This window comes from Styela clava, chromosome 9, assembly GCF_964204865.1.
Source record: "Styela clava chromosome 9, kaStyClav1.hap1.2, whole genome shotgun sequence".
NCBI lineage: Eukaryota > Metazoa > Chordata > Ascidiacea > Stolidobranchia > Styelidae > Styela > Styela clava.
The window spans coordinates 12,849,374-12,862,102 of NC_135258.1; the positions used below are offsets into that span (position 1 = coordinate 12,849,374).

Consider the following 12,729-nt stretch of genomic DNA (forward strand, 5'->3'; position numbering starts at 1 on the left):
ATGTTATATAATATAGCAGAGTTCCCTTTTACTCTCTCATTAACAGTTTAAATACAGATACTCATATTTACTATAATTATTATATTACAGAAATCTTTTCAAATGAAGACCTACTTACTTGACAAAGAATAAAAAATACAGCTATCAAACTACCATCATTGACCTACATTATTTTGAATTGATTCTTTCTTATCAGATTAATTCAATTGACATTCTTTTTTGATTTAGTCAATTTCAGTTTCAATGACAATAATAATGGTTGTAAAATTTATAATTACATAAAAAGGGTTATACTATAGTATGGCACTTTCAGTTGCTAGAAGCCAATAAACACTGAGTTAATATATCCATAACATCTCCATTGCTATAAATAAACCTAGTGTATATAAAGGTATAAAACACAATATGGATAACAGATGATTATATAAGCCTCTGTATATTGACATCCAATCCAAATTTTATAATCTACAATCTTTAAAAATATAGTGCATTAGATAAGGATTTCTGCAATTTTACAATATATCATTGGGCTTTTATAACTCATATGACAATCTTGTTTGTATTAAACTTACCTATAACATCTTCATTGCTATAAACAGACTTAGTATATATGAGACTAAGAGCATAAGTCATAATAAAAATAACAGTAAGGCACAGTTCTCTGATTCCAAGATGTCCCGACATTAGGTTCAATAAAGCAAAAACTCTATTTGTTTGTCTCTGAAATGAGGGCGGCCGGCACGACGGCAGATGCGTTAGATCTCACCATGCTTGTCTCGCTATTTATTTAAATCAATCGTGACATGCATAGACGATCACATGATCAATTTTTGGCTGAAATCTCTGAAATGCTACGGTTAAATTTTTTTTCTTTAGTGAACCGGAATATTTTTTTCATATCAATCTAATGGTGGTGTTTTTAGATTGCACTCCCCTTCAGTTTATTACGTAGTGCCAGTTTGCCGATATGTACGCGGCTATTCATGGAATATGAGAACTGTGCCAGTTTGCCGATATGTACGCGGCTATTCATGGAATATGAGAACTGTGCCATTCTGCAGTTAATCATACACTGATATCAGGATATAGGCTGGTACAGTGGTTCTATAACTTTTGGCTCCCTAGCTCTACAGGGGTGGTAGCACAAAAGTCATATTGGGGGTGTCAAAATAGGGCTGACGAAATGCGGTCGTTGCGTGTCAAATTGGGGGTGACGAAGAAGTCATCCTAATTCAAGTTTTATAATATTTGTATGTTGGGAACAAATGATAATTCCTTGTCAAACATGGCCGAACAGGAATTTCACATCAAAATTATTAAATATAGGTATTACACCCTCAACTTCTGTACTTTGTCGATTACCGGTACGTGCTCCACTTTTAGATAAGATATCCCGAAAGAACATACTGTGAGGTCATATCTAAGCAAGTTTCGGAAAAATTGTATAACGGGAACATATAATAATATTTATTTAATTTTACATTAAAATTAATAAATATCGGTATTTTAACCCAAAGGTCTGTACTTTTCGATTATGTGTCCCACTTTTAGATAACAAAAAATCATTTAGCAGGCTACACATACTGATATAGTAAATAAAGTAGAAACACTCCTCCAAGACGCGCTGACGATCATCCGAAATCGAGCAAGCTATTTTTCTCGTTTTCTTGTCGCAACGATTCGGCGATCCTGATATCAAGGAGATCGCTGCTGTTCTGCTGTTAGTGAATGCTTTATAGTTGGCGCAGATGCCATTTCGGCAATCGTAGGTATACTTTGGCAAGCTCTACAGCTCTATGACGTGTTTGTGACGCTCACGTCGTAGTGACGTAACGTTTGGGGTTAGGATTGACATGTGGGAAAATCGTTATGCTACGCCCACCAGAAGTATTTTAGGTACGAAACTACACGAGACCCCAATATCCAACTATATCGAGATATATAATTTATACACATACAGACATGCTGTAATATCTCAAAAACATACGGTAGGTTACTTAATTTAAGATTCCACATTCTGGATTCATGAGTTTGTGGAAATAAAATCTCTCTCTTTCATTAAAAAATAAGAAAATAAAGGCAATAAAGATAAATAAATACAGAAATAATCAATCAATTTTCATATTGTCCCTACAATATTATTTTCCTCACGACATGAATCCAATAAAATACCATTGAGTTAACTAGCTTATTCATGCTGCAACAAACATGAGCATATCTAGCATATTGCAGTAGAAATGAATTTCAACGCAACGCAGACGCGAAAACTTTCTTTTTTGTGCCAGTTCTTTTTTACACGAAACGTTCACGACAAAGATAATTTTGTTTACTCAATAGCGCCATAACGCGGTACCGTAACATGTCAAATTACTGTGGGCAGTGTTTCCTTCCCGACGTCGTTGTTCCAGACTACTTACCGTAATTATTTATTATTTAAAAGGGAGTTTCAGCGGTTTTATAAAGCAGCTATGTAATTTCTTAGTTTTCTGATTAGAATCTTTGATAGCTATAATTCAACTTAGATGTTTAGGTAGGGTTACCTTATTTTTGTGACTTCAAAGCGGGACGCCTCCAAAGACAACGACCCCTTAGCTAAGTAGCTGTGATTTTTTAACTTTACATTTTCCGATTTTATTACATAGGCCTACATTTGAAGCCATCCCGGCTGTCTTCATCGATCATATTGTCATCGAGAGTTCATGAGCATATTCTCTGTCCAAATATCGGGTTCAGTTGGAAAAATAGAAAGGAATTGACGTTAACAATAGGCCTACTGGTACGGTACCGGTACAGTGGTACAAATAATTCGAAATCAGATTAATTAGTATTGGTTTTACATGCAATACGTTTGCTAACAATGGTTGCAAGAAACAAACGCGATGACGCATTCACATTCAGTAAGTAGGCTAGTGCTGTGCTACACAGAAACAAGAGTAACGAGAACCTGTTCGTGTATTACCGTATGCTGGATTGCTGAACGCTAAAACGGGACTTTCAGACTTTTAACTGACTTTTCGGAATGGCGGGACAAGTCGCTAAAATGCGGGACTGTCTCGCTTAAAACAGGACGTATAGTAAGTTTAGGTAGGCTTACCATATACCTGTATACCTGAGACAAAAAACCGTGGTTCTATCCCCAATCTGCCAATGCTTCATTTGTTTGTTCGTAGTTGTGTTGTGATCATTGAGGTTTTTTTTTATCACCAAAAATTAGACGTAGACAATTAGGGCCTCGTGTAGTTTCGTACCGGTACCTAACGTACTTCTAGTAGGCGTAGCATAACAATTTTTTGACATGCCAATCCTAACCCTCACCTGACTACGCCATCCAAAAATTACGCCTCTACGATCATGCGATCATCAATTATATCTACTTAAACCCTAACCCTAACCCGAAATCCATCAAAACTGTATCCATGAGTAGAACGTTCCAACTTACTCAATATTTGTCACCATCACCATAGGGGACAGCCCTGTCTTTTACGGCCCACCTGCCGTGGTTACGGCAGCAAAATTTTACCTGCCATTGGTTTTCAATTTGCTGCCGCGGTAACGGCAGCTCGTCATGGTTCGTGGCAGCTAAAAAGTCAGTCGCCATAGGTTTGGCCGTAGCGGCCATGGTATGGAAATATCGCCATGGTTTTGCGGCAGCTGCAGACGCAACAGAATACTTAAAACTGCACTTGAAAATCCTTCCATGTCGACTGTAATTTGTTGCCGTGATGCACGATTGCGATAAATCACAAAGTAAAATAATTGTAACTAACAGCGTTACAGAAATACATTTGTGTTAGTGTGCAGCAAGACTTTTTGAATTGAATAAAATAATTGTATGGTAAATATTGTATGTCTTCAATCAAAAACGTGGATGGCGGCGGCTAGGATGCGTGCATGTTTTCCTTATTCCTATAAAACACTAAAAACGATATTCGAAGGTCACGATATTCGAATGGGACATATCTGAATTAAGCTGACCCTTTAGTGCGATCAGACATGTATAAGCCAATTTTTTGTGCAATCAGAGTTATTCGCGTATAAGCCGACCCCCTAGCATTTTTTTTTAGTTTTATACTCGGCTTATATGCGGGGATATACAGTAATTCCCTTCTAAACTTCTTCAATTTGCTCAGTCATATAAAAATGCAATTATTTTATTCTTCTGTAGTTAATTACATGAATAGCAAGCAACATGTTTGTTACATTGATTAGCCTATTGCTATGTATTTCATCTGCAATGTGTGCTACACAAGATTCTGCTGTTCGTTCTCTGGTATACACAGACATCAATGTAAATTCTTACGACAAATGTGCTCGACTGATGAATGGTACTAGTCAAATTGGATGCCAGTCAACACTAGAGGGCGATGTCGGAGTTCTTTTTCATGTTAATCAATCTGACGACATAAGCAAAGTTATTACTGGAAAGCATCCTCCATATATTGTGCTTATACACGCAGATTATTTCAGTAAAGCAAGTGTTAAATTGTATCAAAGTTCTGGGAAAGTACGAGGAATACTTGTTTACTCAAATGAAAATTATACTGGGAGACTCAGTGGTTGGTCACCAGAATTAAAATGCCCTCGACAACATTATGGATTATATAATTCGACATATGGAAGTAATTATGCAAAATGTGAAAATAATCCTTGGAATCCAATTGGTGATGGTCTGACGGAAGAAGATATTAATTTTCCTATTTTTATCATGAAAAACGATACTGCATCACAGATGATGATCGATTGTCATGACCAACATAACCTTGATGGTGATTATCCATTATGTGCCGCCCAAATGAAGTCTAGAATGGATGGAGCACAAAGCACGGAAACATGTATTCGCAGAAATAATCTACAAAATAACCTTTCTCCTGCACAATATTGTGATGTGATTGGAGGCCATACGATTGTCGGAACTTTGCAAGCCACAAATAGTTCAACAGAAAATCCGAAACCTGTAATTCTAATCACATCTGCTCTTGATAGCAGATCATTTGAAATGACATCTTCCTCTCCCGGAGCGAACTCATTAACAGGTTTTGTGTCACTTCTAGCTGTTGCGCAAGCACTGGGAAGCCTAAATAATACAGTGAAAGATAACATGCCATATGATATTATATTTGTTTTATTTGATGGTGAAGCGTTTGACAACATGGGAAGTGTGAGAATGGTGTACGACATGTCAAAAGATTCCTTTCCATTTAAAAAGAAAGAAGGCAAATGGCAGCCGAGGAGAATTAACATTTCACAAATTAAATACATCATTGAAATTGGACAGGTCGGCCATATTAATAAGACTGCTTATTTGCATTTTGATCCACTTTCGGCTAGCAATTCAAGTATTAGAACAGATGTCAGTGCGATTATTGGAGCCTTGAAAACTTCTGGTGCCTCAGCATCTATCAAATTCAGAAATCAGTCTGGAGATAACGGATTGATACCCTCATCTTTGCAATCTATATTGAAAGCTGGAAACGTATCAGGCATCGTTATTACGGATTTCGATAAAAAATACACAAATCGATATTACAATAGCAGGTTTGACACTCCAGATAAATTGGGCATAAAACTGGATGGGAACACCACTGAATCGTATGCTCTACCACTTATTCAACCTCTGGCACAAAAAATTGTCAACCTCTCGAATGCTATTGCCAAAGCTGTTTACCGCCTTGCCACAAATCAAGCTTTAAGCACTATACATAGAAATGAAGATGAGATTACTAAAATTTTGTACTGTTATTATTACAATCCTAAATGTGGTTTGGTGCGAAGTCTGTTGGATAGCAATATAAAAAAGTACTCTTATGTCTTCAATCAATATGTTGGGGTTTATTCCTCAAATATGAGAAATAATGCCTATATTGCTAGAAATCTTCTTGCCTATTTCCTGAGGACAGAAGAAACCACAATTGTCAACAAGACTGACCAGTGCAAATCTCAATATGCACAAGATGAAATTTACAAATATTTAGCATTCAAACGTAACACAACATATGAATGCCTTCGTTTTACTGTATATGACACTGATGGAAGATCGCCATCGGCTGCTATATCCAATTATAATTATGCTGGTGGGGCGTACAGTGCTTGGTCTGAAAGCAGGTGGCAAAAAACTGCATTTCACCTCAGCATTTTTCTTGTTCAAGATTCTGTATCACAAGGGATGATTCTTTTTTGCGGCTTGCTTATGTTTTTTTCATCTTTTATAATTATGTATATCATTCATAAAAAATCTCATATTTTATTTCAGCATAGTCAGATATGAGATGAAAATTTAAAATGGTATAAATGATTTTTGTCCTATTTATTATGCACAGCATTATTAACAATGATTTTCCAGAAAATGAATAGAAAATTTATACTATTCCTTGTCACAGTATTGACAACAATGTGAAAACCTAGAATTGTCACATTGCTTGATTACAGGAAATAAATTTCATTCATCATTATCATACTACTAATTATGAATATTACTTATCGATCTCGATCGGTAAGTATGTTGATAGGTATTTGTCTGTTTGTTTGTTTCACTTTCGTGATATCTCGCGCTAGTGATGTTGAATCTGCTCCAAATTTTTGCATGTACATTCATCATATCTCGGACCAGAAGCCAATTGATTTTGGATAAATTATGTTGTATAATTACCATAGCGAGTTATCACTTAATTAGTGATGGGACACGCTGCCGAGTTAGAGCGAAGGAATCGAAACCGATAAGTCGGCGGTCTCCGATGGCTATCTCGTTAATGTATTAATGCTGGTTTAAATTTTTTCATATAATTTTTTTTATCAACATGACTATTTTTATGATGATATTAATAGCATTCGCACTAAATTAAAGGCGACGATGTAACCCTTTTACTGGGACTCCAGAATAGTGTGTACCAATAAGGAGGTAACTAATTTTGTTCACCTACTCCACATAAAGTTGTGTAAAGGGACTGAAATCTATGGGCAGGGGCCTGGGGGTATATTCACTTGGCTTACACAGACAGTCCCAGAAGACGTAATAGAACTAAAACAAGGAAGATTAGAATAAAATTATGCCGTAACCCTAATCTGGTACACACACTACAGGGGGAACCCTTTTAGTTATGCAAAACAAGTGGCCAAATCATGGCCATCAGTCAGCACTTAGCAGTATGTGTGTATAAAAAACTAATTCTGCATGTGGCTAGTCGTGATCATTCCTTAGTGTTAACTTTGAGATCACAGTTATTTAATCTGTGTTGGAACATTTTTTACTCTTAAATTCATCTTCTGTACCAACTACCAAGCACTATATGGAACAGTCAGTTATTTCAAGTGCCTATTCCATTATATAGTTACTTACAGTAAAGTTGTTCTTTGCCAAAAAAAATTTGGATTGTATTTAGGCAAACGATTAATATATGAAGTGTATAGACAAATGGCAAACTGCATTTCGGCAGGTGTTTCAAAGTCCTCATTACTGTTTCTTGATGGCCTTCTGAGCTAAAAGATTGTATTACTTATTAAAGGCTTCAGATCGAATCGTTTGCATTTTTTCACATGATTATACTATGCCCTCATGTTGTGATTTCATATCTTTGAATTTAGGATCTTTTCCTTAGAATAAGGATACTGTCATCTACAGACAAGCCATTTATTGTGCTATTGCCCAAATGGTTTTGGGTTAATGTTGTCCTATTGTTTCTCTATATATTATGTTATGTCATTTTTTATTATCATTGTAGTAATATTTTATTTTGTATTACATTTCTATTACTGATTAAGTGTCTTGACTAGAGAGGAACTTTTTTGTGATATTCATTCTGTAGCATCAATTACTTATGCCATATGATGCCGGACTGCCTGAATTGAAATGTATTATGGCTTGATGTTCCATTTCAAGTCCCTTTTAAGGCTTATTTTTGATAATTTAATAGTAACGAGATTTTCGTTACATATTTCTATTCTATTCGCCCGAGTATCTCTTTGAGAATATATGGTATACAGTCCCATCTAGTTGAATATAACTGAAAATGGACACAAAGCGTTATTTGGGGCCATATGTACTTTCAAAAATTTGATATTGATTTCTGGCATTCCGATGATGATTCTGTGTTGAGAACTTGAGAAATAAACTGGTTGCATGATCGAAAATTCCTTTTTTGCTTACATAAATATTCAGTTTCTTCATCTCAGTGAAGATTAGCTCACTTTTTCCTATTGTATCACTGTTTGTTTATTCTTGTTATAATAGACCAGACCAATAAATCATGAAATGCTCATGTTGTGGTTGAAGTACGACAGTGGCATTTAAGTTTATTTATTGTGCTATATAATTTGCATAACAGGGAATAAAATACTGTTTTTGTCCCCAGTGTATGTCGGAATTGCCCACTGCCTTTTGAGATAGTGTTGATAAGCATGAAGGGGGTTGGGTATGTGTGGTAAATGTACGATCGCTTAGCATAGCGTTTCCCAACAGGGGAATTAGCTGTTTTCGAGGCAGACATTTTATTTTGTATTTGCGCGTGCTATTACCAATATGAATGCATTTTTATTAGTATTGCAATACAAATTATGCACATATTACATACTATCCAAAACGCCAAGTTCAAGTTGTGGGATGATCATGTGCGAGAGGATTGCTGGACTCCTCGCCGCCGTAGGGTGGTTCAAGTAACCGCTGGTCGGTTATGGCTTCCTCCACCAATCCACCATCAAGTCCATGCTTCCGAAAACAAATACCTGGCTAACTAATCCCATACCCGACCTGGACTGGTTACCGGATGAGAGGCCGTGGTTCGCCATATGATTAAGCCATCTTATCGGCTCTCCTCTCCCTCTGGATAAATATGTAAATCCCATCCTAAGTTGCGCATGTGACCAGCTAATGATTGGATTGGACTGCAAATAGAAACAGAGTTCTCAATGCATAGTGAGGGCGAATAACGACTTACGGAATAGGTGAAGGGATGAATGTATCAAAAATATTGAAAACCACTGGCTTAGCAGTTTGAAGCAACAACAATTCTAGCCTGGAAAAGGTGTCAATCGGACTCCGGTAGTCTTTTGTGGCTAGCGGTTTGCGTGAGAGGGTCAAATTCATACGTGATATAGCAATTTTGATCTTATCGAATATTGAAAATGTTATGATTGGCAAGAAAGAAAATTTTGAACAGTTAATAGCGAGGATTTTGTTAATACTCTTTCTTAAAATCAAGCCTTGTGGATATTGGATAAAACTTAGACGAATCTGCGCTGTTTCAGCAAACGAATGCGAATAAAAGCAATATCTCAGATATCTTGACTCAGTACACTACTCATATGCACCGCGGGAAACATGCTCGGTTATTGTTTTGTCTGACTGCCACTTGGTTTAGGTATTTTTAGTATTAATTGTTGTTGGTACCGTATGCTTTTATAGTTTTATAGCATGTTTGACACTCTGAGATTGGTCCTACGATAGATTTATATAGAGTATCTGTTTATCTCTTTTTTTTGTGTTGTAGTTGAACAGTAAACTGCATAAAATTATTACGGTACCGGTATTCATTGCTGTAAAGTAACTTTAAATTTTAGTAATTCCAGAATTCGGCAGTCTAGTTCTGTAGTATGGCCGTTAGCATTTATCAAACTTTCAGTAAAATCAGTAAATATAGATTACCCGTTTTTCAGTATCTTTGCAAATCATTAAACTAGACTATGTTATTTTTCGATACTTATAAACTTTGAACCTAAATATTAACTGAATTAATCCAGATTCTAATGTCTAAATATAGATTACCCGTTTTTCAGTATCTTTGCAAATCATTAAACTAGACTATGTTATTTTTCGATACTTATAAACTTTGAACCTAAATATTGACTGAATTAATCCAGATTCTAATGTCTGAATGTTCTATGTTAACCCATTCCATGCGATTTTTATTTTTTATTAAATAATCGTATTTGCTACGCCGATTTTATGCATTTGTACCCCCACAACTAATCGATCGACTAACGAAAAACTAATGATCCTCTGTTACCCACTGACAGCTGGTTGAAAAGCTTATTTGAAGAGCTTGCAATTGGCGATTAAAAAAAAATGTTTTTTCGAAAGTGGTGGGCTGAGTCACAAACCGGATAGAAAAAAGGCATTTTTTTTCTTGGGAGTTGAAACTTTAAACCGTGATAAAATATAGAAATATTTGCTAAATCCTTAGCATAATAGCATAATATTGCTGTAGCAATTTTGTGATCTGACTCAAAATACTTTGGTAGATGGAAGGGATAATATGTCTTTTATTACCACCCATAAAAAAAAACAGAGATTTGCATGAATTTCGAAAACACTCCTTCGTTCAGTGGCAAATAAAATTCCAGTCGTAAACGAAAGCGAGATTTACCGTCGCTTATGTTATTCTCGAAGAAGACTTCTTATCAATAAACTAAAACCCGGAAAAACTAGACCAACAGTTTGCGACTGATTGCTAAATAAAACAGTGGAGTACATCAACGTACCCGCCGCAAACTAGCGATTTTTGTCGTTGGTACGTGCCCACCGCACGAAAAGGGTTAAATGTACTACTGCAGTATTCACTGAAAATTTTCATAGTACAGTAGTATCTGAGTCCAGTTTGGATTTCATGGCCTTTTTGACAGAGAAATCGGGCATGCAATCAAAAATTCCCGCATGCAAATAAGAATTTCTGGCGTGCAATTATAGCTCACGGCGTGCAAAACAACTGCGCCCGCGTGCAACTGACTTCGACATTAGATACCTCTCAATACATCCACGTAAAATTACTGTTATTGGATAAAAAAATACGATGAATCATAGCAAAAATGGACGTTTGACCTTTAACCCCAAAAATTATTTCCAGTTTGTCGCTAATTTTGAGAGTGTTTGTGCGACTTTGGATACCGGTACTGTTCAGTACATCCGCGTAAATATATTAGATAAGAAATACGAATCAGAGCAAAAATGGACGTTTGACCTTTGACCACAAACATTATTTCTATACTTTGTCACTAATTTGGAGAGTGTTTGTGCGACTTTAGATACCAGTACTGTTCAGTACATCCGTGTGAAATTATTGTATAGAAAATTCGCTGAATCAGAGCCGTAACTGGCAGCGTCAGTGAGGAGGCAATCTTTTCTCCCATAACTATTCTCACAGGATTCCTATCATTCAACACAATGTGGTCTTTTTTGCTTCACATTTTTCTATCAGGCCAAATCTTGCAAGCTAGTATTAGTCAACAATTGTGGAGTTATAATTTTCTGGCATATTTATATTACTGGATTATTGATTTAAAAACCCTTTAAACCGATTTACATTGGTGAACAATTGCAAATTTTCGGCGTGCAAAATTGAATTCGCTCGCATGCATTTTTGCGGAGCGCTAGCGCCCTCAGGCGTGCACCTGCCTTGGAATTCAGTCTGGATCTAAGTATAGAGTGAATATGGATAATATTTAATATACACATTTCTGCATTTGGCGATGGTAGTTCTATAAACTGGTGAACACTACAAATTACTTAGCCAAACCAATAGACCTACCAAAAATTCCCCATTCTGCCATTTAATTATTTCCCTTATAGTTATACATATTTGTGGACAATCCGCACAAAATTAGTCTAGATTAAACTACCTAATTCTAATTTCTGAATTCTATGTAGAGCGTTTTACATTATTATAAAATGTCAGAAGAATTACTTTCATGGTGTCAAACATTAGTTGAAAAACTTTCGAAGCAAAAAGATGATTTGCTACAAAACAGCAAGAATGAAAAACCAAAAGAATGTAATTTACCACACTACAAAACAATGCTCGAAGTTTATAAATCGATAGAAGAGAAAGAACTATTTCTTCTTGAAATCAATCAGAGAATTAAAGAAACTGAGAGAGAAAACGACATCAAGCAAATTAAAAGTTCTTTCTCATCTTTTCGTTTATGTGAAAGCGTTGCCGTTGAACGACAAACTTCATATATTCAAGAATGGCTGCATCAAATCTTAATGCATAATAAAAGCTTAAAAACTGAAACTGAACTGTCGGAAAATGTAATGTTTTATGATGTAGACTTTGTTAAATCAAATGGTAAAGAAAGTTTGACATGGTCAACAAGGTATAAAGGAAGGTGTTTGAGGGTTTGTGTAAATGCCTCATCTTCATGTCAAATTACCGACCTGGAAAGCTATGATTTTTCTGCATCTTTTTATGTTACTGGCTTAGTCGAAGAAGGGAAACGAATAATCACTTCTGCTGAAAATGTTACAGAATATGTTAAATTATTGTGGAGTGGACTGCAAGAACTTATTGATATTTTTTAGTTGCTGTTTTATGTAAGAATCTTGCAATATTTATTATTAAATTGATATTACCGGTAATTAAAATTGGAGATCTGAGATGTCAAAAAATTTATTGTGTAGAATGATGGGCTTATATTCAATTGTAGAATATCAACTTTTTGTGGACATGCATTTTCAGTTTATTACAGCATATACAATCATTTCTGAAGGGCAGTTTGTGAACTGGAAATATATTAAATGTCCTGTCTAATCTGAATTCTTGAACTGAAGATTTTGGGTGCTCCCATAGTATGTGTACCAGGCCCTAATTTCATTCTGAATTTCCTTATTTTAGTTCTATTTGTTTGTGTTAGCCAAGTGAATATGCCCCCTGGCCATCCCCATAGGCTTCCGTCTCTTTACGCAACTTGATATAAAGTAGGCAAACAAAATTAGTTACCTCCACACATATACTTCTGGAGCAC

At 35.8% G+C, this 12,729-nt stretch overlaps 2 protein-coding genes across 2 annotated transcripts; both read left to right on the forward strand.

The window, feature by feature from the left end:
* The first annotated feature begins 4,134 nt into the window (after positions 1–4,134).
* Positions 4,135–8,345, forward strand: LOC120339343 (nicastrin-like). Its single transcript, XM_039407447.2, has one exon. The coding sequence runs from the start codon at positions 4,190–4,192 to the stop codon at positions 6,263–6,265; it is 2,076 nt and encodes a 691-aa protein (XP_039263381.2). The 5' UTR covers positions 4,135–4,189; the 3' UTR covers positions 6,266–8,345.
* A 1,043-nt stretch (positions 8,346–9,388) lies between these two features.
* LOC120338782 (uncharacterized) lies at positions 9,389–12,287 on the forward strand. The gene has a single exon (XM_078115894.1). The coding sequence runs from the start codon at positions 11,654–11,656 to the stop codon at positions 12,284–12,286; it is 633 nt and encodes a 210-aa protein (XP_077972020.1). The 5' UTR covers positions 9,389–11,653; the 3' UTR covers position 12,287.
* Positions 12,288–12,729: the final 442 nt, after the last annotated feature.